Source organism: Primulina huaijiensis, chromosome 6 (genome assembly GCF_012295235.1).
Source record: "Primulina huaijiensis isolate GDHJ02 chromosome 6, ASM1229523v2, whole genome shotgun sequence".
NCBI classification, from domain to species: domain Eukaryota; kingdom Viridiplantae; phylum Streptophyta; class Magnoliopsida; order Lamiales; family Gesneriaceae; genus Primulina; species Primulina huaijiensis.
In genome coordinates, this window is record NC_133311.1 from 17,234,907 (window position 1) to 17,261,690 (window position 26,784).

At 34.4% G+C, this 26,784-nt stretch overlaps 5 protein-coding genes and 1 pseudogene across 5 annotated transcripts; 1 reads left to right on the forward strand and 5 right to left on the reverse strand.

The window, feature by feature from the left end:
* Positions 1-1,061: 1,061 nt before the first annotated feature.
* On the forward strand, positions 1,062-4,451 carry LOC140978548 (uncharacterized). Its single transcript, XM_073443689.1, has 8 exons — positions 1,062-1,269; positions 1,996-2,080; positions 2,166-2,234; positions 2,327-2,439; positions 2,756-2,867; positions 2,984-3,127; positions 3,775-3,949; positions 4,214-4,451. The coding sequence occupies exons 1-8, from the start codon at positions 1,218-1,220 to the stop codon at positions 4,337-4,339; spliced, it is 876 nt and encodes a 291-aa protein (XP_073299790.1). The 5' UTR covers positions 1,062-1,217; the 3' UTR covers positions 4,340-4,451.
* Positions 4,452-5,098: 647 nt separating this feature from the next.
* LOC140978666 (topless-related protein 1-like) lies at positions 5,099-10,553 on the reverse strand (annotated as a pseudogene).
* A 1,666-nt stretch (positions 10,554-12,219) lies between these two features.
* On the reverse strand, positions 12,220-15,653 carry LOC140979808 (probable L-type lectin-domain containing receptor kinase S.5). The gene is made up of 3 exons (XM_073445388.1): positions 14,586-15,653; positions 13,565-14,287; positions 12,220-13,448 (listed from the first exon to the last, which is right to left on the reverse strand). The coding sequence occupies exons 1-3, from the start codon at positions 14,980-14,982 to the stop codon at positions 12,595-12,597; spliced, it is 1,974 nt and encodes a 657-aa protein (XP_073301489.1). The 5' UTR covers positions 14,983-15,653; the 3' UTR covers positions 12,220-12,594.
* A 171-nt stretch (positions 15,654-15,824) lies between these two features.
* On the reverse strand, positions 15,825-20,287 carry LOC140979809 (DEAD-box ATP-dependent RNA helicase 15-like). The gene is made up of 12 exons (XM_073445390.1): positions 20,151-20,287; positions 19,898-20,024; positions 19,529-19,629; positions 18,652-18,824; positions 18,242-18,473; positions 17,996-18,114; positions 17,434-17,490; positions 17,169-17,353; positions 16,685-16,829; positions 16,506-16,589; positions 16,376-16,439; positions 15,825-16,097 (listed from the first exon to the last, which is right to left on the reverse strand). Exons 2-12 carry the CDS (start codon positions 20,011-20,013, stop codon positions 16,087-16,089), a joined length of 1,287 nt encoding a protein of 428 aa, XP_073301491.1. The 5' UTR covers positions 20,014-20,024; positions 20,151-20,287; the 3' UTR covers positions 15,825-16,086.
* Positions 20,288-21,639: 1,352 nt separating this feature from the next.
* LOC140979659 (probable carboxylesterase 6) lies at positions 21,640-22,777 on the reverse strand. The gene has a single exon (XM_073445168.1). The coding sequence runs from the start codon at positions 22,714-22,716 to the stop codon at positions 21,667-21,669; it is 1,050 nt and encodes a 349-aa protein (XP_073301269.1). The 5' UTR covers positions 22,717-22,777; the 3' UTR covers positions 21,640-21,666.
* A 1,588-nt stretch (positions 22,778-24,365) lies between these two features.
* LOC140979304 (ethylene-responsive transcription factor WIN1-like) lies at positions 24,366-25,308 on the reverse strand. The gene is made up of 2 exons (XM_073444649.1): positions 25,058-25,308; positions 24,366-24,923 (listed from the first exon to the last, which is right to left on the reverse strand). Exons 1-2 carry the CDS (start codon positions 25,135-25,137, stop codon positions 24,470-24,472), a joined length of 534 nt encoding a protein of 177 aa, XP_073300750.1. The 5' UTR covers positions 25,138-25,308; the 3' UTR covers positions 24,366-24,469.
* Positions 25,309-26,784: the final 1,476 nt, after the last annotated feature.

Sequence of the window (26,784 nt, forward strand, 5' to 3'; positions counted from 1 at the left end):
TCCAAATTTAGATGCGGTTACATGATACGAAATCTTGGTTGAAGTTATTCGAATCATGAATTTAAACGATCGAAGTCAAATAAAATAATGTTTTTATAAATTTTGGATCGTATTTAGAATATCAATAATAATGTCAACGACATTACTTAAATTAACACCGACATCAATAACGATGAATGATACACGTCAAGATTTTTCCAAGAGGAAAGAAAATAATTTTCATTTTCTTCTTAAATGAATAATAAAGATTTTATGTGAAAATGTGTTCATATATGTCTATATAAGAACAACTCAAACGCAATAATTTCGACATACTATAAATTTTAAATGCTTTAAGATTCCTCAAAAATATTAGTCATCTTTTAAAGCATATAAAATTATACAAATATGCAAAAGATATGAAAGGTGATTTTACTCCGTTAATCGAAATCAAATCACATCGATCACAAACCTAAGTTGTTCGAAATGAACGATAGGACATTACATGATTATATATTATGTTTCATCAAATTCTCACAATAATTAGTCAAACTATACTCAATGTTGTTATTTGAGAGATGAAAAAAAAAAAGAAAAAGAATGAAATAAGGTAATTGTATTTTTATCCACCATCTCAACTACTTAATTTGTATTTTTTTGAGATAATTTCTCAGTATTAGTATCTTACATGTGTGAAGCATGATGGTTTTTTTTTAATGTAATTAATGATTAAATTTTATAAGTATGAGTGCTTGAATATTTTTTTAAAAATTATCGATATAATGTAACGAATAAATTTAAATTTAAATATTATTATAAAAAATTATTATATCAAAAAATATTTGTATCATTTAATATAAGATGATATCGAATAGAATAATTTTTGTCAAATTCATTTTTATTTTTGAAAATAATCTATTGGATAAGAGCTACCATCAAATTGACTTTTTTTATATATAGAATTCGATATCTTGAAATAATTTTTGCTTTAGGATTTTTGGAATAAGTAATAACAATAATAATAATAATAATAATAATAATAATAATAATAATAATAATAATAATAATAATAATAATAATAATAATAATAAGATATGCTGACGGTCCATTGCGGTGGCCGCATCACATACTCTCTCCCAGAAAATTGTAGCAGAAGGGAGTAAAAGTGATCGGGTCACTTTGCGTCGGAATATCGAACTTAGCTAACCATCGGAAGAATCATTAGGGCTTTTGGCGACATGGAGAAGATCAGAAGAGCGTCTCACGCCGGTTCATGGTACACCGACAATCGTATGTACCCTAAATTCCGCTTCATTTTCTTACATCTAGATTACCCACATCGCCTCTCCCACTTTTACACAGTTTTTTGTTTTTAAAATTTTTATTGTTGGTTAAAATTTATCGAAAATAGCTCAGTGATAATTTTTCACCTAGGAAATAATGAAAGAGTTCATATTTTTAATGTTTCGTGGCTGAAAAATGCCTTCTTGAGTCAATTATTCCAAGGCTTGATTTTTTTTGTTCATAGGTTAGGATTCGTTCATATATTCCAAACCGAAGTGAGTCGTGACCAGTCTTTTGGTTGCGTTATCGATACCTGTTTACGGAATTTAGTAAGTAGTTAAGTAAAATGATTGCGACAATTGGGATGCATGATTGTTTTTGCGTAATTTAGCTATAATATGACTTCAACCTAGAAGTTTAAGGGCTGCATAGGATTATTAAAAGATATGGATTCCGCGTAGGATTGTTAAAAATAAATGGATGTTATATAGGCCCTGATGGTTTTCTCTCATCATCTGGTTATTCACTGTGATTGTGGCCTTCTTATGGTTTCTGTTTAGATAATATATGCTTTTACTTGCAAAGTTCATTTACTTGTGAATCGTGAAAATAATAGTTTAATGGAGAGGTATTGATCCAAGTGAAAAAATGTACATATAACTTGTATTTGATATAATATATTTGCTATCTTCAGAGAAGTGTTGATCTTAGGTTTCCTTTATAATGTTTTAGCTACAAAATTAGCCGAAGAGCTTGATGGTTGGCTTAGGTCTTCCGGCTTGGCCAAATCTCCTGACATAAGAGGTGTAATTGCACCGTAAGTCTTTAATATCAATGTTATTTTTGTGTAATCATATGCAACAGTTCTGACACAAGTTTGGGTGGTGTTTTGAACTCACTAGTCATGCAGGTTATTCATATTCTGGTCGAGCAGCAGCCTATGCATTTGGAAACATAGACCCTGCGAACATGTGAACTTTTCACTCTTTCGTCACATGATCATTGGTTTTTATAGCTCAAGCTTCCTCTCTTCCTAAGTGATGAATACCTCTTTTCTTGGCAGTTCTCGGGTTTTTCTTCTCGGCCCATCTCACCACTATTACACTCCCAAATGTGCACTCTCAAAAGCCACTGTGTACAAGACACCAATAGGAGACCTACCTATTGATCAAGAAGGTACAGTGACTGAAGTCTGAACCTAGACCCTAGTGTAGCTTCAATTCTACCGTGGATCTCAGAAAAATTGCCATTATGTCCTTGTCTTAGAATCTTCTTTTAAAATAAATTTCATGGGACCTTTTGCATCATGATATGTCCCCAATTTCACTAAAATGGAATGTGGTTGGATTGGCGTGATGCAATGAGTAATCGTGAATTGTTCGTACCAATAGGTTCTGTAAGTAGTTCTATAGTATATTTTTTTCCCAAGATATTCTTTTTAATGTTGGTTTCATGGCCACTCATTTTAGTTTTTGCTTGGTGTTTGTGCCAGTCGTCGAGGAGCTAAAAGCCACAGGGAAGTTCGAATTGATGGATCTTCATGTTGACGAGGCTGAACATAGCATGGAAATGCACTTACCATATTTAGTTCAAGTATTCCAGGGGTATGATTGTGGTGAATCACGATTGGGCTTACTATTCCCTCTCTTCTATTTTTATGATGCACGTCCTTTTTATTACTATTAATTTTTTGGGGTAATATATTGAAGAATTTGAACAGGTATTCTGTAAAGATTGTGCCCATCTTAGTTGGTGCTCTTAGTGCTGAAAATGAAGCCATGTATGGTCGGTTGTTGGCAAAGTATGTGGATGACCCAACAAATTTCTTCTCTGTCTCTTCTGATTTTTGTCATTGGGGATCCCGGTATGTTGCATTCCTGATTTTTATTTTTGATCTGTTCTTTATCGTGTTAATGACAAACATGTTCTATAGTAGTCTCATTATCAGTTCTGCTAGAGTCTCTGACTCTTATTGTAACTATAACATTTTTTATGGAATAGAAGTTCCTATCGAATTGGTAAAAGTATGCCATGTGTAAAATACGACGACTTGTATTATATTTTGTGTTTGTATGATTAGTTAGATTTTGACTCCATACTTCATCATACAAAATTATCAAGATAGTTTTCCGAAATCCCACCTGAATATTGTTTAGGGAGAGGGGGGTGGCATGTACAGCCGACAGTCCAGTCAAGATATAATGCGAAGTTGGATTCCTTGAGCAGGGAGACTGTAGCGATGGGGGTTTACATAACTTTTCGATAATGATGTCAAGGTGCTCATGCAACTTTATGTTAATTTTCAACTTTTATTTCCTTAAATCTCATGCAAGCAGCCTTTTCCTTTATTTTTTCTTTCCCCAACTTGGATTATTTAGATGAAAATGTGCATAAAGTTTGAAATCTTGCAGATTATCCTTTTAATCGCTCATGTTTGTATGGCTTTATTAAATGAACGTGTCCTTTCACGTATTTTACTGAAGCATAACATGATTTCGATTTTTACTCTAGGTTCAACTACATGCGTTATGACAAGAAACATGGAGCAATCCACAAGTCTATCGAAGCAATGGATAAAATGGGCATGGATATAATAGAAACAGGAGGTCCAGATGCATTTAAGGAGTACCTCTTGGAGACGGACAACACCATTTGTGGACGACACCCAATTAGTGTTTTTCTCCACGTAAGTATCTTAATATCCTTTTAGAATTATAACAAAAAGGGCATCTTCCCTTTTAGAATTATAACAAAAAGGGCATCTTTGCTTGTAGAATAATCTTATGGTATAAAATAGAACATGTTTGTTTATTCGAGTGTATTCTCACCTTCCATTTACTCTCTCAAATTAGATATGCACGTAAGAGCACCTGCATACATGTTCGTTTTTTAATAAGATGCATTTTACCTCATCCATAATGACTACTTTGCATATTTCATATTCAACTAGATGTTAAAGCATAGCTCTACAAGGATGAAGATTCGTTTTCTCCGATATGAACAGTCTAGCCAGTGCAAATCCACGAGAGACAGCAGTGTAAGTTATGCATCTGCTATAGCGAAGGTGGAAAATTGAATTTGTGAAAATTGAACACAAATTAGACCGACCTACCATTCAATGTCCTTTAACTGGTGTAACTTCTACTTTGGTTTCTGACAATAATAATTTACTTGTCTTTCTTCCTTTCTTTTTTTTTTCCTTTGTAATTTGCTTCTGCATAAGAATCGAGCAAAGCGATGGCCAAGTTATTTGATGTCAAAGTTGCTATATTATATACCAAATCAACATGTTATGTGAGAACTGCTGGCATAATTATATTACAGGTTGCCTCTTATTTCTGGACACATGCATGTGAATTCAAGAGCATGAAAACGTTAGAGAAACCAAAAAACATTATGTGAGGCTAAATTACATTTCATGTTTGTTTAAATGATGAATGTATTGGATCTTGTGTTTACAAAAAAAATTCAAGGCTCGAATTCGGTTGGAGTTAGATATATTTGAATTCGAGTTTGATTTGAAGCTCAAAAATCTTAATTTTTTGGTTTAAATTTGTTTGAAGCAAGGCTTCATTTCGAGATATTAAAACGTATTCGTGAATTGCTCGAAAATAAATGGTCCATGTATATTTATTTATGTATGATAAAGCTCACAAACTATTAAACCAAATAATTTGTGTCCGAGTTCAATAATTTAAAACACAAATCAGATAATTTTTGAATCGGTTCCACTTATTTACACCTTGCTAATCATTCTAATCATAATAATATGTGAAAAAACGGAGAAAGATTCTAAACATGAATTCTGGAATGACAAAAAAGCCCAACTCTCCAATGAACTAACTCCTTGTATATAGACGTAAATAACGATGTTGGTTGTATCCACCAAAACAAAACTTACAAGATTTGTCATTTACATCCTTAATCTCATGTAGTTATAAATTTATTGAATAATAATAAATAATAACCATGCACGCTCAATCCTCTGTCCATTTACCTTGTGATTCACCAGGCTCCATCACAACGACTCCACCATTGGATAATCCCAAGGCAAACTGGTTGGGGTTTTGTGGGTGAGAAGCAACAACAACTGGATACACATAACAACTGCATCCACAAGTAAAAGTCAATAGCTAAAATGGTGCATTAAGATAGATATATTCATGCAAGTTTTCCTCAGCCCAAATCTAAATACCTGTGACGAGGCATTAGGTAGGCAGAAGGATCAATCTCAAATCTTGGTGTGAGATCTGATGCGCCAACTATTAAAACAATCCCATCTCTCATCACAGCATACACCAACTGGCTATCGCATGAATATGTCGCATGGGAAATTCGTGCACAGAATGCAGTGATGGGCCACTGAGAGTAGTATGTATAGAGGGGACATAAAAGTCAAGTAGAAACACAAAAAAGGAAGAACATAACTGGTTTATAAAAGACAACAACATTCAAACCTGTTTCACACATCGCAAAGTTGCTCCTTCATATATCGCGAGTTGAGTCTCGTGTACAGCAAGGAACTGTTTCTGATTCTTGTCAAGTTCGATGGTTGTCTCAGAAAGGTCTGATGCCGACCATCCAATTGAAATCTGCAACATTGTGCTTCTCTTTTTCTCCCATGAAACAGAATCCCACACGATGATCTGCAGTCATCATCTATTACTAGTGATCGATGGTCCTACCTCAATATATCAGATTATTATTATTTTTTATCCAAGTTTTATACCTCAATATATCAGATCGCTAACAAAAGGACTAAACGGCAAGAGCTGCTTGAATCACTAACCTGAGCATCCACTCCCGAAGAGACTAGAACATTTAAAGTGGTCGAGAAAGCAAGCCCACTAATTCTTGTACGGTGACCTTCAAGCTTACTTATTACCTGAAAAATCAGCATTCAACACATTACACGTGCATCCTCCTCTTGTGTACGTGTGTGTGTACATAAATTATTTAAAAATAATGGGACATTGATTGATTTCACACCTTATCCACACGTATGTTATATATGATAATGGTTGAATCATCCATGCCTATCCCAATTATGTTGTTATCCGGAGGATAGAACACGATACTCGTTGCAGCAGGTGGTGGCGCCATCACATTTCTGATTTTCTGCATTTAACCACCACATTTTAGTTAGGATTCTGAAATATCATCTAAAGACAGCACTAGTTTTGTAACATTACCTTGAATACCAACATGTTGTACAAAGTGATCACCCTCCCTGATGCTGAGACAACATAAGAATCGTTCTTGGACAAAGAAAAACATGGTATAACATCGTCCACGCTATTTTCAGGAAGATCGTTGGACATCAATAATCCCTTCTTTGGTTGCCATAGTCGAGGGGAAAACTTTGTAGTTGCCTGCAGGGAAGAGACTTCTCAATAAATAAGTCATTTTTTTTCTCAGATATAGATACCGTTGAAAAAGACCAATGAGACGCTAAAAAAGAACAAAAAATGAATGAAAATAACTTCCACATGTTGATTTTTAGCCAATAATCAAACGAGATAAAACGAATTCTTACTTTGCCACTCATATTAGATTCATTTTTTGACCATCTCCACAACAAATGTATCCCATCTTGAGCTAATGCCAAAATGCCATTACCTGCATGAGTGTATACCAATCGTCGAATCAAATGGGATTATGTAAAACTACTTGTTTAAAATTCATTTTTTGCATTATGCATGCATGTAAGTTAACTAGTGACATTATCAGCACAATAAGAGCACTTCGAAATGAAAAACATAAGCATTTACATGGTCGAGTTTCCGTTTTGATCTTGAGAATAAGTAAACCATATGACCTTTTTAAAAATACCATTATGTAATAACTATTACTCCCTCTACTTTTTCCCAGTAGTCTCTGCAAATGATATAAGATCAACCATCCCTAATCATCCCTAACCATACCAACTTTCAAATTATCAACGAAACACAATCTCAAATCTAAAAAATTCCAAAAAGAAAACTCTATCAAAGTTTGCAAGAATTCTGAAACGACAAAAACAAAGAATTGGCAAAATTAAGCACATTCCCAACTCTACACATGCAAGGCAAAGGAACCGTAAAGAAGTTGAAATAAAATTTTAGAGCCAATCCATGTCTATCATACCATATTTGTCTTAACTTCAGAAGTGAGCAGCATGGATTGACAGCGTGAGATTCCAACAATTTTTTAAACGACTGGCATCTCCAATTTGTTTGAATCTGCGGGCCCTTTCGGTTTTACATTTTCCAACATAGCTGGAACTTCTTCCTATGAGTAACACATTATTTAGTTTGTGTCATTTCTATGAATAAATGTACAATAATAATTAAATGGTGCATGCCAAGAATTCTATGTTGAAGTTTAGGAAACCACTCACAGCTTGGACAGGCCCCTCCATGTCTTTAGCTTTAAGAGGGACAGGATTGGGATTTACTGAAAGCTATACCAAAATTCAACTTATACATAAGAAAAAGCCTGAATGAAAGGCTAAGACCATAGTGAAAGGGACAAGAATGCGACAGTAGCAGATAGACTAAGAAAAGGAAAGATACTTCATACAACAGGAGAACGAAGGGAATATGGGGGATGGGATAAAGCAAACAATAAGAAGAAACTATAAACGAATAATTGATGACCAACTGCACAAGGGCTGACCTTTCCAAAGGTTTCTGCAATGCATCTAGTGGAATAACCAGAAACAGCTGCAAAATCTTCCAGCAACTTAAAACCATGATCATTTGCTAAGATTTTAATTTGATACTTATCAGAAAAAACAGCCAAAAGAGTGCCTTTTTTGTTGAAGCATACATATGGACTCTCCTTTAATAAAAAAAACACAATAAGAGAAGAACATTAGACAACCATCTATCCCATGTATCTATAGCTTAACCAAAATTGATTTGGCAATGAAACAAATACCGGCAGACCACCATCGGCTTCGATAGATGCTAATATTTCAGATTTGTTTACATCCCAAATTTTGATCTTATGGTCATCACCAGCAACCAAAAATTTATTGCTGCATGTGTCAAATGTCACCATGTCCAAAGGAAATTTGCAAAGTCCAAGGTAATTCCTAATGATAACACCTTCTGCCTCATTCCATTCAACGATGTATGACTCTCCATTTCTGTTCACCCCACATGAAAATAGCCTGAAAATATTCATAAAAACTCAGTGTACATTGGCAAAAACACAAACAGCTAAGCAATCCAGCCAATCACCTTTTACCATCGGTACTATAAGCCATTTTCATGCTACATAAACCAGGTGCAGCATAAGTAACCCTTGATCCCAATTTGTCAAATAGCCATGCTTTTATCTCACCACTTGTCGAGATAGACATTAAAAACTGCAACAAAATAAAGTGAATTCGAGAAAAAAAAAATAAAAATAAATAAATAAAATGGTTTTACAATCAACTAATTCTCACAGGAATATAAAAAAATAAAAATAAATAAAGAAAATGGTTTTACAATCAACTAATTCTCACAGGAATATTTTCCCTCATATGAGGGCATATGGAGTAGACGGGAGTGCCATGGCCTTCAAATGTATACTGTTTTGCACCAGTCACGGCATCCCAGACCTTGCAGAGATGATAACAGATGATTGGTCAATTGCTGCATGACATATGTTGAATATATTTGATAGTGAAACTAACCTGAATCAACTTGTCGTCACCACAGCTGATGGCGACGAGTCTATCATATGGTTTAGAGAATGCTAGATCATTTACGCTGCCAACATGGGCATCAATCTGGAAAGTGAATACTCGCCATGAATGTTTCTGAATTACTATTACTACAAACAAAGAAAAGCTTACAAAAACTACCTCTAATTGGTTCTCAGCATAATTGCCATTTTTATGATACGAATACAACCGTATCATGCGCTCTGAGTATGCGACCCCTGTTGTTTGAAAACAGAGCCATCTAGATCAGCAGGAAAATAGAAAAGCAGCTAAGTTTAGGGAGAATGTGCATACCGAATGATGTACCATCAGGGTTCCACAGTATTCGATTGACAGAGATGCTGGGATTATTTTTCATGTCCTGATTATGCAGTGGATATAAGTCAGTCAGGTTTCAGCTGTCACCATAGACTAGTCATAGCCGAGAAGAGCTGTACCAGAAATACTTCCGAGACCGACTTTACTTCCCGGACCACAAATTGTCTTTTGAATAACTGCTCAGCACCAGAAACATCCCAAATCTCTATATCCGCAACATTTGTTCCAACTGGAAAAAATAAGCTAACAGCTTTTATAAGACCTCGTAAACATAAGCTTGGAAAAGTATAAATGGGAACAAAAAGTCAACCTAATAGCAGAGTGTCTTGAAATGGGTGAAAATCCATGCTGGTCGGTTGGGATACCATGTCTAATATTCGTCTAACAGACTTGGGAAAGTCGACTAGCAGTTCTGTTGCAGCATTTTGATAATCGTTCCTCGATATTGAATTTGACATTACCTGCATTATATTGCTTTTTCACTTGTTAGAAAATACTGATCTCAGTTATTAAATGCAAGAAAGAAATATGTTTTGATTCACGGTATATGGTGTTACCTCATCATGATTCTTAGTTGATATTATTTTTGAGGCATCATGGCAATCCTTACTATCCTCTGAAGGACCAGTAAAAAGTTCCATTATTATTGTGGTCAAAATTTGTGAAAAACAAAATACCAGATGAAAATTCAAACACAAAATACAAGCACCACCTTGGTTTGACAAATTTTCAAGATTTATGGTCCCAGCAGAAATTACGGATTCTGTCGCTAAGGACAGATTAGCAGTTGCAGACATGTACATGGGAGACTGAAAAAGAATTGAATAAAAAAAAATTTAACAAGATGAGGCTAATAAGAGAACATTAATTTTTTTATTGAACCATACCAATGAAATTTCCTCATTTGATTGATTTTGTGCATCATCAGGTCCAGGACACCTGTGATCAGTAAAGAGGGTGTCTATACGAGGTTGCGGATGAGGATTCGAACAATGAATGTGCTGCCAGTTCAAGCTGCATATTATCACATTATTTACAATCAGCAAGACTAAAAAATATGTCCGACTGACAGAAAAGTGTTAAACTTATATGTAGAGAAATACCTCTGGTTAACCAACCGTCTCAACCCCGACTTGCTATATTGAGGAAACTTTGTTCTTCCCTGGAGAAGAGGATTTGCATCAAGTACACCCCTAAGTTCGCTTACAATACGTTTTCTGGCAGATTCTGTATCTCCATATGTTGCGAGTGAATGGTGTTCCCTGTTAATTCAGTCATAAGCAACTACTACGTTTATAATTATTTTAAAAAAAACAATAATATTGTAATTATTTTTAAACTTTATTTAACATTAACATTCAAAATATTATTGCTATTTTAATTATTAAAGTAAATGCATATTTACAAATTTATTTTTAATAAATATATTTAAATTAATTTTAATAAATGTAAATTATAATTATAAATATTTAATTATCTATCCAATTATTTTAAGAATATATATTTAACTAACACTTAGGGCATTTTGGTCATTGCAATAAAATTTACAAAATTAATCAATCATTTTAAAATCATACCAAACACCATGTTATTTATCCCACCATACTATTAATCCATATATCTCATTTTTTAATCACTCTAATTACTAATTATTTACTTATCACATCACACGTACCAAACAGAGCCATATATATAAATAAATTAAAGATAAAAAAATTTAATAAATTAAATAACGCGATTGTCTACTAAAACAAATTCAGTGATTAGTGTATTTTACTTCATCCGTCTCAAATATACATTTTTCATACATATTAAAAATATCATTGAGAAAACTAATTTTCTATTTTAAACTAATTTAATTTATTCAAGAAATGTCGCACATCTTTTCAACACTGACCTGATAGATGTATAATAATAAATATATATATACTAAATATTAAAAATGGATTATATTTGGAAAAATCGAAAAATAAAATGTAGTCTATATTTTAGAGACGGATGAATATTCAAGTGGTATTCTGGTAATTCAATTTTATAATAATTATCAGATCCCAAAAAAAGAAAAAAAAGGTATCTTGGACTGATGGAATGATGAGTAATAATTGTGGGATTTGGTTCAAAATATACAAACGAACAATATTAATGGCATATATTCGAGCTTGGTGGAATTTGAAGTTTATAAATGAAGTGAAGTAATCCGACGCACAAATCACAGCGCAAGTTTATAAATGAACTGAAGTTGCTGAATACATAAGGAGATTATTCGATTTGAAGGGATCCGGGTAGACAACTATTGTCAAGCAAGAGTGCAAGAAATGCAAAATAATACATAACGTCGGAAGATATTCGTCAAGTATCTCTTGACATCTCTAAATATTTATCTACATAAAAATATATATATATACTAAAATGAAATCCAGTCAACTAGTCTACATGAAATGAAAATCAGTCGACAATGATATACATAAACTAAAAGTCAATCGGCACAGGTCAAAATGAAGTGGAAATCAGTCAAAAACAGTCCACGTGAAGTGAAAATCGGTCAAATTCAGCGTACTCATTTGACATTAGTCGATATGAACTGAAAATCAATCGACATCAGTCCACATTAATTAAAAAAACAATCTAAAACAACCTACATGAACGAAAAAACATTCGAAAATCAGTCCACGTGAATTGGAAATCAGTCCACGTGAACTGAAAATCAATCTATACATGATTTCATTTAAAAATATTCAACAAAAACTGGAAAATCCGCAGACATCGAACAAGGAACGATTATAAGAAGAAATGTAGCATTTATGGGAAAAAAGAAAATAAAGGAAGAGCGAGAAAAACATGTGTTTACGTTCTATCTAATATTTTAAGTGATTTGTAATATAGTATTTTTAAAAGAGAAGCCAACTTTTTCAAGGAAAAAAGAACCCAAGATGGTGCTTACATCCCCAATTCTCCCATCAATCTGCTTTTCTTTATTGAATGTACTTTCTAGGAAAAGAGCAAAACTTTCTTTTTTCTTTGTATTCCAGCCATTGCTATCCAATGAGACGAGATCATTAACAACAAAGTAATTTGATGGGCTTTCTGGGTGATTCAAGACCACACCCCAATCCTTAAAGTAAGCCTCGCTAAATAAATTCTTGTGTACCCTTTCTACCGAAGAAAAGTAATTTCTTTTTCTTCCGGAAACATTGATCAACAAATGTTTTTTTTGTAGGTATAGATGGCAAGATCTAACAAGTACGTGAACTATTATTTACTGGGCTGGGGCCATATGGTGATGGAATCAAGGTGGTAGAAATCTTCTTTGAGAGTAACTAAGCTTCAATTTTTATAGTAATTTCATCTGGTAAATCTTGCCCAAGACTAACATAATGAGGTGCAACGGAGCCAAAATCGGTCAGAGTAGTGGAAGGAGAAGAAGATGGCAGGGACAAACACACTTCGGTCGGCCTTGATTCCGGCAATTCCATCAAAGGCTCATCAGGGTTCAGGAAGATTTGAACTACTTTTCTCATTGTTGGCCTTAGTATTTGATCAGGATGCAAACATGCTAATCCTACCATTAAACTTCTTCTCGCTTGTTCTTCATCGAACTTGCCTCCTAACTTTTGATCCACGGATGACAATAACAGACCCTTTTCGAGTGAATTCCACACATAATCCACAAGGCTAAATTCTTCCATCATAGCCTTTGATCTTCTTGCGCAGACTACCTCAATCACCACCATCCCAAAACTATAGACATCGGACTCCAGAGTGGCCCTACCCGTAAAGCTAACTTCTGGTGCTAGATAGCCTATTGTTCCAGCCACCATGGTGGTCACACACGCATTGTTTTGGAGCATTCTCGCGAGGCCAAAGTCGCCTAAATGAGCATTAAAATCTGAATCCAACATCACATTATTTGGCTTCACGTCACGGTGTACAACAGGGCTACCACATTCTTCGTGGAGGTAAAGTAGCACAGAAGCCAGCCCTGAGAGAATTTTGTACCTGGTTTTCCAATCAAGAAAATCCTTGCCTATATACCTGTCCAGGCTTCCATTAGGCATGTATTCATATACAAGAAGTAGTTGCTCCCTGTCATGGCACCAACCATGTAGTTGCACCAAGTTCTTGTGCCTCAGGCGCCCAATGGTGCATATTTCTGCTAAGTACTCTCTTTCACCTGAAAAATTATGGTTTCAATGTCATAATCTCAAGGAACAGCCATTCGTCCTCGTTGAAAGTCAATATTGACCAAGCAAGAAGAGGAACTCAAGTGGGAATATTGTACACACACACCTTGGCTTGAAGTTGCATTAATTTTTTTGACAGCAACAGTAGTGGAAAAATCTGTATTAGATAAAACTCCTTTGTAAACACTTCCAAAGCCTCCAGTTCCAAGCAGATTTTCTTTACCGAAATTGTGAGTTGCCCTAGAAAGCTGCTTATAAGTGAAATATTTAGGACCATTGGCTGCATTTTTTGTCAGCCTCTCCATGATCTCTCTCTTCTCATGTTTGACCATTCGTTGCCTTTGAGCTGCTATGACAAGAACCGTGACAGCCACAGAAAAAGTCACAGTTATTGGAGCAACAATCTCCCAGACCTTCCTGCCCTTAATTTTCCCGACTCCCATACTTAGAGATACTTCTGGCAATTCATACATTGTGAAATTCCAATCAAGAACATGATGAACTTCGGACAAATGTCCAGTTGAGCCAGTAAATCCCATATAAACTTCCCGAGGAACAGTTTCTTGCATGATTATTTTCTGGCTTAGAAAATTCACCCAACAGTCGCCAGCATATGCAGCGTGAATCTGGAGCATTTTTTCCCATCCGTCATATTCAATTTTAACTATGATGTTTCTTCCACTGTGAAGGTTAATCCCAATATCACTGAGACTTCTCACTGCTACTGGATGTTCCACACTTGTGGTTACAATTGCCATATGGTTCCCATCTATTTCGCGTGGATTCTTGTATGTGTCTAGTTCTACTGCAAGTTGATGAACAATACCCCCTGTATTGGGTATCAAGGAAACAAGTTAAGCCAAAAATATCATCAGTTTCTTGAATAAGCATAACAAGTTTCAATTTTTCAATTATCAGAACGGTCGTCAAGAATAATAAAGAATATATTATTCAGCATCTACTGGAGATAAAATGAGAAAGTATCTAAAAAAGAAAAGAAACAAGATGAGTGTGTAAAGTGACAAATGTCATCAACTATTTCGCTCTCTCTGTCTCTGAAATTAATTAAAGCCAATCTATTGCATGGCAAAAAGACAATCTGACTTGTAAGGTATTTATATATTCACCTTCAGTTGAAGGATCAAGAATCCCAACAAATGAACCATAGCTTTCGGGTGGTGAAGGCCCATTATCCTGAGCAATGATGAATGACATCCCATCACCAGACATCGTTGAATTAGAAGTTATTCTGATAGTGAAAGTGGTAGAAAAAGATGATGGCCATGCAAGCACGGGATACCGGAACAACACCCTTCCAACCTCACTTGTATCTTTTGGCTGCTGGAACTGGTGAGGTGTGATGTACAGGCTCCCATTACCAGCACTTACAGATCCCCAGCATATTAAGTTGCTTCCGTTTGCACAACTTGCGGAATCAAATGATGGATAGGAGAAATTGTACGATTCAACAAAATCAAGCGAATTATGATGAATCAAGAAAGCGATTATTAGTAGTAACATCATTGGGAATACAAGTTGCAGTTATGGAACAAAAGCCTGATTGTCGTGCTTATAAATAAAGGCAGGAAAAGAGTCTTCCGTGATTGATGAAAGATTACTCTCTTGTTTTTAGCTCTTCGATCCTCAAGTTTTCAAAGTGATCGGGATAACAAGACACTACAGATTCTTTAATTTGTTTGCTTTGGATTTTGACTCGCATGATGAGCTAACTCCAGAATAGCCACGGATGCAAGTTTTTGTAATCTTTTTCATTTTATGTTCAAGCAAAGACAACTTTCGAAAGGTACTTCAATTTGGTATTTTGAAAATTATCTGGTCCTCTTGCAGTTCCGAATTACTTTACCAAGGAAGGTCCCAAGAGAACACAGGCTTGAATCGACTGAAGCCCTGTCTTCGTTATCCATCTCGTTAATTATCTTTATTTTTTAAATGACGAAATACAATGGTGAAAATTCGATACCAAAGCAACATCCATGTTCTAACTGTAAAATGCAAGAGAAGATGTTGATCACGATAAACATACGTCTGAAAAGGACATTTGATATTCAGCCAGAGACGAGGGTTGCAGTCGTGAACCGTGTACTCAAGCCCTTCGAGAGGGCCCAAATCCTGTCAGGTTAGTTACTCCATGCTACCTTTCCATCTACGTGAAGCTTGTTGCTGGGAAAGAATCACAGTTTGAGATCGACCAATAAAAAATATGCAGCCATATCAAAAAGGAGTTTCACTAAACAAAGGGCGGCTTACTCTGATGAATCAGACAAAGGGAAAGACAAGTAATATAAGTGAGCACAATACCACATGAAACGAAATGAATGAAACTACCATTCCGGAGGAACTGTCAATTAATATGATCAAGCAAAAACAATAGATTAAGCTAATCAAAAAGTTCAATCATAAGGGTACAATAATGTGTAGCACAGCTCCAAACTACGAACAAAAAAGTTCAAACATACGGTACAATAATGTGTAGCACACTATCAATCTCCTCTGAATAAAATGTCCAGATTTCGTAAGAAATCGAGAAACTGAAGCACATTAATCAGAACGTAACTCTCCCAGCTCTTTCACACAACATCTGTATTGTGACATGAGATCTGAACAGCTCTAAGACGGCACTGCAAAACATTAAACAATTGCACGAGCTGATATCAAGAACTTTACACATCAGAACAGAGAGATGACGCCAAATAAACACAATAACATCAGAAGAGGCTAGTAACTGCCAAAAAAAAAAGATTACACAACAGAAACCACAAGATATAATTGTTGCTTCGTGACAAGGATATGGCAACATTTTTTCGTCACAGATAAGAAATAAGGTAAACCAGTATACCAGTGCCAAGAAATATAGGACAGTCGGCATAAACATTATAATAAAGACAATCAAACTTACTGTATGTAGATGTATCAATCTGCTCAGGAAGTTCTTTAATATCAACTTCAAACCTTTCTTGAACCTGCAACAAAAAAAACATCTTAGTACATGAGCAGGCCAAAAAGCAAAATCAATCATAACATCAAACCTGATTGAGAACATCTGAATCAGATGCAGAAGAAACAAATGTGATGGCAAGTCCTTTGGTTCCAAAGCGCCCAGCTCTACCCACCTAAACCACTCAACAGAAAATCATATGAAAATCTGGTTAGTTATTGCCTTGTTGGTAAACTTCGGGAGATGATGAGAAGATAAGATATGAATTACCCTATGCAGATAAGTGTCTGCAGAATCTGGCATATCATAATTAATCACAATGTTTACTCGCTCTATGTCAATTCCTCTACCAACAAGATCTGTTGCTACAAGAATTCTTTTATGCCCTTCTTTAAATCCCTTGTATCGCGTCAATCTGCAATCAATAATTTAGAGTGATGGTGTCTGAAACATTGCAAAAATTATTCATCACTCATACTCCGCTAAGCTGAAATCTTTGCGTATAAGTGTATGTGAACAAAAAAGATCATGCCAGCACATAGGAGTAGCAATTGGCTCAAAATCTGGTCCCAGATAAAATTGAGTCATTATTGCTTACATTTTTATTTATAATAGTCTGATAGAGAATAAATTAAAATCGAATAAGCATAATTTAGGCAAATAAACTCACCCTTCACCCCTTTCAGATGGTTACTAGCCACACGATAGTGAAGGAAATAAAAAGAAAACAAAGTTAGACAAAATTCACACAAACCTTTCTTCTTGGGACATGCCAGAGTGAATACAAATAGATGGGAAGTTACACTCCACCAGTAACTTGTTCAGCTCTGCAGTTCTATTCACGCTTTTGACAAAGATGACAACCTGATTAAAGTCTAGAGCATCGAGCAAATCATTCAGCTTCCGGTTTTTTTCCAGCTCACTCAATTTGATGTAGTGCTGCCACAATGGGAGATCAATTCAGTAAATAAAATAAAATAAACCGGAAAAAACTATAATTCAACTGTTAGAAATCAAACCTGTACGAGACCATGAAGAGTCAATTTGGCCTCATCATCCACATAAATTTCCATAGGCTGAAACGAAGAAATGTTACAGTAAAGCATATTAGCATCCATCTGTAATTAACCGGTATCCAGTGTGGAATGAATGGTGGCGCAAATGATGCCCGGAATTGAGATTCTGGTCAATCTGAAGCATCTTCTTGCAGACAATTTATTAATTAGCACTCAGAAAAACTAGAGTCAACACTGCTGCTCAAGCCATAAAGTAACTAAATTGAAACGGATGACCTTGAAACCTAAAAACATAACCAAGCCCTCTTCTCTAGAATATTCCTGATTGAAAAAATAAATTAAATTAAATCGATGACCAAAACAGTGTAAAACGTCCCAGTTCCCATCCATTCCATACAATCTTTGTCTCAAACGAACCATAATATTGACACAAGGAATAGATAAACACAACATATCAAGATACAGTTCTTCAAAAACTGTACTATCACCAAGTGTTGTCTGCAAAAAGATGAATTATGAAACAGAATAGACAGCTAAAGTGCGAGGACAGGCTACGAGACATTACATCTTGCATGAATTTCTTGCAAACCGGTCGAATCTCCTTGCTAAGTGTTGCCGAAAACATCATAACTTGCTTGTCGTGAGGCGTCATTTTGAAAATTTCCTGCACATCTCTCCTCATATCTGAGAAAACACAAAAAAGAAGATGAAAAACAACTCCACACCATGTCTCTTTGTTTTTAATACAAAGGAAATTTGCACTTTTATGATAATTTTCCCGAGGATACGTTCAACATGACATTAGACATACCAAGAGACTCCAGCATCTTATCACATTCATCCAAAATGAAATGCCTCACATTTCTCAGAGAAAGGTCCTTGTCTCTAGCCAGACCAAGTATCCTCCCTGGGGTTCCAACAACAATGTGAGGGCATTCATTCTTCAAAATATCTTTGTGGATTTTGATGCTAACACCGCCACAGAAAACAGAAACTTTGATATCTGGTAGATATGTGCTGAACCGCTCAAATTCATGACATATCTGCAAATGTGAGAAACACAAAAACCAGAGTAATAAATTATAACTATCATTAAATGGCGAGATAGAAAAATTTAGGCATGAAACAAGTGATTAACTGACAGAATTTCAGTACATAATAACAAGAGAATACAAGATCCATATACAGAACCTCAGTGAATTTTTTAGTTCAAATACATGCCTGATAAGCTAGTTCCCTTGTGTGACAGAGAACAAGAGCAGCAACTTGACCTGCAACGGGTTCAATCTGCTGCAAAGTTGAAAGGACAAACACAGCTGTTTTTCCCATACCAGATTTTGCTTGGCAGATAACATCCATTCCCAAAATAGCTTGAGGTATGCATTCATGTTGAACTAATGAAGAACCAAAGAAAGTTGATCCAAGGAAGCCTCAGTTGCAAATTAAAAAGGTTTTACCATTCAACGTCTCCAATGAAGGGTGATTAATAGTGATTTACCTGAGCAACATAAAATCACATGCTGCTGTGAGACAGTTGTGTGTGATATGAGAAATATAACAATGAACATATAATGTTCATTAGGACTGACATCAATTACAAAATAAAGCAATAAAATGAGAAAGTACGCGTTAAAAAGAAAAAACATTTTGATTTCTAAATGAAGCGAGCTAAGCCTAGGAAAAATTAAGAGTACGGAAAAAATATTATAAACAATAAAACTCTGAACATAAACACTGATACGAGCCACTTAATACGAAAAATACAGGATGTTATCAACATCAGGCAGATTCACAAACCAATAGCAACAACGCTGCAACCCTCCCTCTATCCAAGATGCTATCAACGTCAGGCAGATTCACACACCAATAGCAACAACGACAACACTTTCCCAGTTTCCCTCTACCCATTATGCTATCAATACCAGGCATATTCACAAGCCAATAGCAGCAATGACATCACTCTACCTCTATTCATGGAAAAGGAACAGGATTGCTAGCACTGGGAACAAGGAGTTTAAAGCAATTTCCAACCAGCCCATCTCAACAGTATGGATCATATTTAAAAGTAAAATGAGTTAAAGACAAAGGAATATCTTGCCTTCTGAGGGATGTTCAAACCCCGAGTCCACAATAGCCCGCAAAAGCTCTGGCTTCAAGAGGAAGTCTCTGAATCCTGAACTATGAATTCCAACGTATCCCCTGCTCCAAGATGATAAAAACACACCAAGTTATTGCCTTGAAACTATAGGCCACAATAACCAGCTATTTACCCAATTATAGCAAAGGAAAACAAATTCCTATCTAATCCTGACACTGAACGAATTCCCTAGTGATACTCAAGTATACGTCAGATTCAATAAATAGAGATACAAACAAAACTTCGCGCAGACCACACTAAGAAATAACATCTGATGGTATTATAAATTGAAAATGCCAAAAAAATTTGTGGGCTAATTGAGAAACTCACTTTTTAGTGGATTCTCCGTTTACTTTAGCATTGACAGCGTCCGTGACTCTTTCGTCTTCTTCTTCGTAATCGAGAAGCTCTTCTTCATACGCATCGTTCTCCTTGTTATCTCCCATTTTCTCTTTTCCTATAGATCCCATTCAAGACACAATTTCAAGATTTCAAAATTTTGAAACTTGAAAGATCCAAACACCCAGTAACTATATGCAAAAACTCATACATAATCAAAGAAAAGTTTTTTCTTCGTATTTACCTGTTTAAATTTGGAAGTTGGGTTCTAGCGCACCTAGGGTTAGGGTTCCTAATTTCTGCAGGGAAAAAAATGTTGAAAAATATGACATAAACCGGCATCGGCCAGAACTTAATTATACTTTCCCGCAAGCAATATGCCACGCGTATTATATCGGTCACTGCACGCTTAGACATACTTGATAAAAATAAAAAAAAATGTGGAAACATAATAAAAATATATTCTCTCACATTCTTTATAAATAAATCATTTATATATAAAATAAAGAAGATACTATTAATAATTAAAATAATAATTTAATGATCACATAAAAATAATATAAAAACAAATGGTAAAATAAAATAATTGTTAAATAATCATTAATATAATATTTTATGGAAAGAAAATTATTTAATAAATAAAATACTACTTATAAAAATAAAATTATGGTCAATAGTTTTATAAGTTTTATGATGACAATAATTTTATAATAATAATATTAATAAAAAATTTTGAGTATTTTGAAATTTAATTAAGAAATTATTTGACAATTAAAAATAATTTCATTTTTTTCATATTTTTTTTTACAAATCATTTGAATTTGAATAGAATAAATATATCAGTTCATTTATATTCTCGTTCCATTCCAAAGTTAATTTCATTCCTACTATCTCATTTTAGTATACCAATCATGACCTTAGTGTTTATACAATCTTTTATTTTTTTAAAAAAATGGATTTTAATCAATATTTTTGTTATCAGTTTGTTTTACATTATAGAATACGGATAATATTATACTCGTGAAATTTTATTTTGATGAGGAGTATATAATACTAATTTAGTTTTAATTTAATTTGGTCAAACCAATAAAGAATTATAGCTTGTAATATAATACATATATTATAATTTGAAAAAGTACCTAAAAATAAACTACAAAAACTTTTACATATTAGATTTTTTTAATAGAGAAATAAAACTGTTTTAGATCAAAGTTCATACTTTTCAATTTTATTTAATTTTAATATTTGTGTATATAACGTTTGTCAAGGTGCATTAATTAGTGATAATGCATATATATGCTAAGGAAATACATGCATTATATGAATTTTTTTGTCTTAATAATTATGATAAACCGAGAATGTGGTGAACATAACATAGGTTATAATATTATTAGAAGCAATTATGGAACAATAACAAATTATGTCCAAGATAAATAATTAAGAAGAACTGAGTTTTTTGGTCTACTAACTTATTCAATTTTTGGTTTTGATTCATTAAATGTTCAAATTTTTTTTTGTCACTTTTACTACACTGATTTTTTATTTTCAGCTATTTGGTCTAATTGTAGTCGTGACATGTGACAGATCAACGGTTTTCAATGTCTCATTATCATTTTTCGATGTTATGTTATATTTTTTTAATATCACATTGATGTTATTCATTGATACATCATCAAATAATCGAAAAAGTAAATGTTAGTGTAAATTATAAAAAATTATTTATTACATCAAACGAACAAAACATAAGCTAATTCTTATGATCATAAGCTTCGAATGAAATCAAATATCTGCTTCTGCAGCACAAAGGTTCCCTCTGACTCGGGAAACCACACATGAAATACATGCACTTCCCCCTTAGCTTCAATCAATTTCACCTCATTCACCCCTTTTTTCTTCATGAACTCAGCATACATCACTCCCCTTTCTTTCAAGAAATCGAGCCCGGAGACAAACACCAACACCGCCGGAAACAGGCTCCATTCAGCCTCCACCTTCTCGAAATTGCACCCATAGAAATCGCGGTCCGTTCCCTCCGGCAAGCTCAGCCTCCAGAACATGTCATTCATAGCTACCTCAGAACCTGATCCCTCGGCCAGCTCGAGCTCGGTCCTCCTTTCGCTCCCGAAAAACGGATGGATCGGCACCAAACCTTTCACCGTGAGCCCATGGATTTTATTCTTGATGGCTTTTATCGTGACATGGTGTGCTATGTTCCCTCCAGCGCTATCGCCACAGAGGAAAACACGCGAAATATCAGCGTGTCGTAGCCATGGATCAGCCTTTGAAGAAGTACCTAACCATTCAAGCGCAGAATAACAGTCTTCATAAGCTGTTGGGAGCTTGTTTTCTGGGGCCATGCGGTAGTCTACAGACAAAACAATAGTTTTAGCAGTGGCAGCTAAGTTTCCAAGGAAAACATGGTATCCTAGCCATGCGGTCGACCCGATGCAGAATCCGCCGCCATGGAAATAAACCAGGACTGGCATTTCTGAGACATGATCATCAGGTCGAAAGATTCTGGCAGTTATCGGCTTCGACGAGTCGATTGTGACGTCTTTGGACTCGTATCCGCCGGTGGATATCAGTGATGCCGCCGCTGTTTCCGGGGCAAATCGTTTCACGCTGCCGTCTGAGAATACTTGGATGAAACCTGGTGCCTCGGCAACAATGGACATTCTGTGTGTGCATATATTAATACAGGAAGTGATGCGATTTGAATCCGTTAAATAGATTGATGATGGGGTTTGGTGGATGATGGGTTGATTGGTCATGCGATTTGAAACAATCTTGAAGTTAATTTCAATCAACATGCACGCAAAGATTGAAGGTCGATCCCCGACCCTCGATCTGTGGCCAAATATTGAAATACAAAACTTGTAAAGTTAGCTTCGCCGACCAAAAAAATTAAGATCTTTTTTTCGTCGGAAAGTAAATTCAGCACAAAACTTCACGCGTTAATTTGGTATATAATTTTGGTAAGAAACTTGTGTGTGAGACGGTCTCACGGATCGTATTTTGTGAGACGGATCTCTTATTTGGGTCATCCAGAAAATTATTACTTTTTATAATAAGAGTATTACTTTTTTATGTGAATATGGGTAAAGTTGACCTGTCTACAGATAAAGATTCAAGAGACCGTCTCACAAAAGACCTACTTATAATTTTGACACTTGGATTGACTTATTTTAATAACTTAAAGATGTTATGTATTATTGTCAAATCTGTTTTTGTCAAAACTATAAAAATTGATATTCTTTGGAAAAAAATTAATAAATAAATATTTAATATTATTTTAATTTGTTCAAGTAAATCTGATTGAAAAAAATTTGTTAGGTTAAGAGTTTTTACCAAAATTTGTGGAGGACATAGTGAGAAGTGAAACGTAATCAGATCTTTAAAAAAAAAAGTTGGGATAACCCAACCTTTTAAAAAAAGACTTACAAATTATAACCACTTATAAACTGAGTCGAATATCCTCTGAATGTGTGTTTTTTAGGGAATGTGTGTTTCTTTTGTGGTTATATAATATTTGCTTTTTTAATGTCACAATACAACTCAAACAAGTCTTTCAATATTGCTAAAACCAAATATATTTATATATATAAATATATATAGAGTTTTGATATAATGAATATTCATTGTGAACACTTATTTGAGCGACTGATATGAAGTCTACTGTTGGATGTACATGAACCCAAATCAACGAACAAGTATCTATGGTGAGTATTCACTATATCAAAACTAGATTATATTTGTAAGTTATTATAATTATAAAAACTGAAAAAAAATCATATAAAAATAAATAAGCATACAACAATATTATTGAAAAAAAAATCGAACTTTTAAAAATAATAAATAATTTGGAGGCCTGGAGGGGCATTAATGATGAACACAACTAACGAAATGGAGCGACAATGACAGTGAGTCTAGTCTGGGCCACATGCTATTTTGTAAAATTTAAAGTCAAATATTTATTGAGTGGGCCGGGCCCATAAGTACTTGAGTTAGTTAATCGTAGAATTGTAGCCAATTGGCACACCTTCTCTTTAATGATTATTTTTTATTAAAATTTTCTGTATTCATAAAAAAAGTATTAGTATTATTATTATTATGTTATAGAAAATGCAATAATTATAAAAAAAATTTTAAAAAAATCTATGACTTAACTGTTACAATAAATTCATTCTTCCTTGAATTGATGTATTTAGCTAGAACTAGAGATAGACTTTACAAATGAAATTCATCTTGTGTGTTTGAAATTCGTCGAAATTACTATTGAAATTGTGTGATTTAAAGATGAGATTTGAAATTCATTTTGATTTTCTCCATTCAAGCAAGTCAATGAATTGTGAAATTGTCACAATTGCAATACAGCTGCAGAAAATAAAACACAAATACAATTAATTTTTGTTACTTTAACTAGTGATTATGAATGTGCATGTTACGAATTACCAAATACATATNTCTCCAAGATCAGCTGCTACTGTTTATTCGGCAGAGGGGTAAATATATATACGAATGGAGCAATTTACAGCAATCGTTGATCTCCATTTGGAAGAGGAATTAACAGAGAGAGTTCCCGTCGAGAAGTTCTTCCACCATTTGCACTGCAACTTTGTGCTCTTCATCCATAATCACATGATCCTGATCAGCAGTTGAATCATTACCGTGCTTGAGCAGGTCGACTTTCATGACCCATTTCGACGGCGATCCCCGACCTGCTTGCTTCTGCCAAACGCCTATCTTGGAATTGTCGTTATCGTCCAGCCTCAAACAAGTGATGGATGGAGCGGCGGAATCCTTGCAGCAGCTTCTTCTGAGCTTAGCTCCCAGCGTCGACAGGGAGTACTGCTCCTGATCTTGAACCGAATCTTGATTCCCGTCGATGTTTCTTGGGAGCTGCAGTATTGGGAAGTTTGTCTTCGCTTTTTGCCCGCTCAATAAGATGGCCGCTTCATCATACGCTCGCGCTGCTGCTTCTGCCGTCTCGAAAGTTCCCAGCCAAATCCTCTTCTTTCTGCATGTACACATACACATATTATATTAATTAATACAGAGCCACTTACATTAAGTGGTACGTAAAAGGGTGTCATAAAAATAAAATATCTATATATATATAAATGTATGTACATATATTGATTATGAGATTACAGTAAAGGGTGGCGAATCTCTGACACCCAAGAGCCCCACTGGCGCTGCCGGACGCCTCTGAACTTGCTGGGGACAACCATTTGAACTGGATGGTTACGTGTTCAAGATGGGGCAAAATCCGCAGTACATGTTTATATTTAACATCACTGTGGGTTCTGATCAGTTGGGATGGTGCTAATCATATAAAGAGCCTTTTTTTGTCGGTGGAGGAATTTTGTGGAAGCATTGAAAGCTCACACCTACACGCAATTACTGAACTATAATGTCCATAACTAATCCCACTTAATACATACCGTCCAATCATGTGTTGCTCACCGTCGTCTTTCCTTTTCCTTCTCTCTTTCTGGACCACCAAAAGGATGCAAGATACACGAATCACCAAATTTTTAGTTGTGGGAAAGGTCAACATTCGAACCCTAAAACCAATATATATATATACCCCCATCAACTATTGTAATAAATCATCATTATTATTATTAAGATGACGGGATTAGGATTAAACGTCTTTCCTAAAAATGAGAGCGACTATGTCATCAAATCAAGAGACTTTTCCCGACGCTTTATTTGTATAGTTATGGTATTACATAATGACAAAAACTTGTGTGAGATGGTCTCACGGGTCGTATTTTGTGATACGGATATCTTATTTGAGTCATCTATGAAAAAAATTACTTTTTATGCTAAGAGTATTATTTTTATTGTGAATATCGGTAGGGTTGAACCGTCTCACAGATAAAGATTCGTGAAACCGTCTCATAAAATACCTACTCATATATAATAAAGATGTTTATTGTTATATGCACATAAAATGTAGTCGCTCAATGTAGATCACAACAATAAGATATAGCGCGCGACAATAGTTCTAAATTTTGTTTTCATTTGATAAGAAGTCTATTTAGGGTGGTACCTAATCATGGAGGGTCCTTATCTTAATACCATAATATGTAATCTAGATGATGAATCGAATATGTTGAAACAGAATAAAGTATTAATAAAATCATGCGATTGGTTTCACATATTTTTATTTTGAATTCAGATTATCAATTGAATATATTGTATAGCTTGTATTAGAATACATGAACAATGTTATTCGAAATATAACATAGAACGATGCTATTAAAACTAAACAAATAAATCTAATGAAATAAATTAAAGAAAAATAATATTTTTGTCATGTAAGATATAATTTTCATTGTGGGTTCTGTTATCGGTCAAATAACAGTTTTAATCAAATAACTTGTAAAAATTTTTTTCTTCCTATTTTGGTCTTTTATCACTAGAATTCTAATGTGACATCAAACACATCAACAATGTCTGGGGTCATGCCGGTAATGTTTGTTGTCACATCACTATTTTTTAATGTCATGTCATTATTTCCGATATTATGTTGGTATTCTTGTGAAGAAATGACTAAAAGTGAAAAAATGTGAGTAAATAGACTAAAACTGATAATTAATTGACCTATATATTGTGACAGAAAATGAAAAATAACCAAGTTAAATGACCAAATAATCACTCTTTACAATAAGGGTAGTTTTGCTATTTGGAAAGAGAATATGTAGTTTTTAAATTAGGACATACTTGATATGATAGAATGAGGAGGAATTAATTAATATTAATAATAAAATTAATAATTTTAAAATTACAATAAATATAATAATTATAAATAATAATATATAAATAAGTAAATAATAATATATAAATAAGTAAAAATAATAATTCCTATT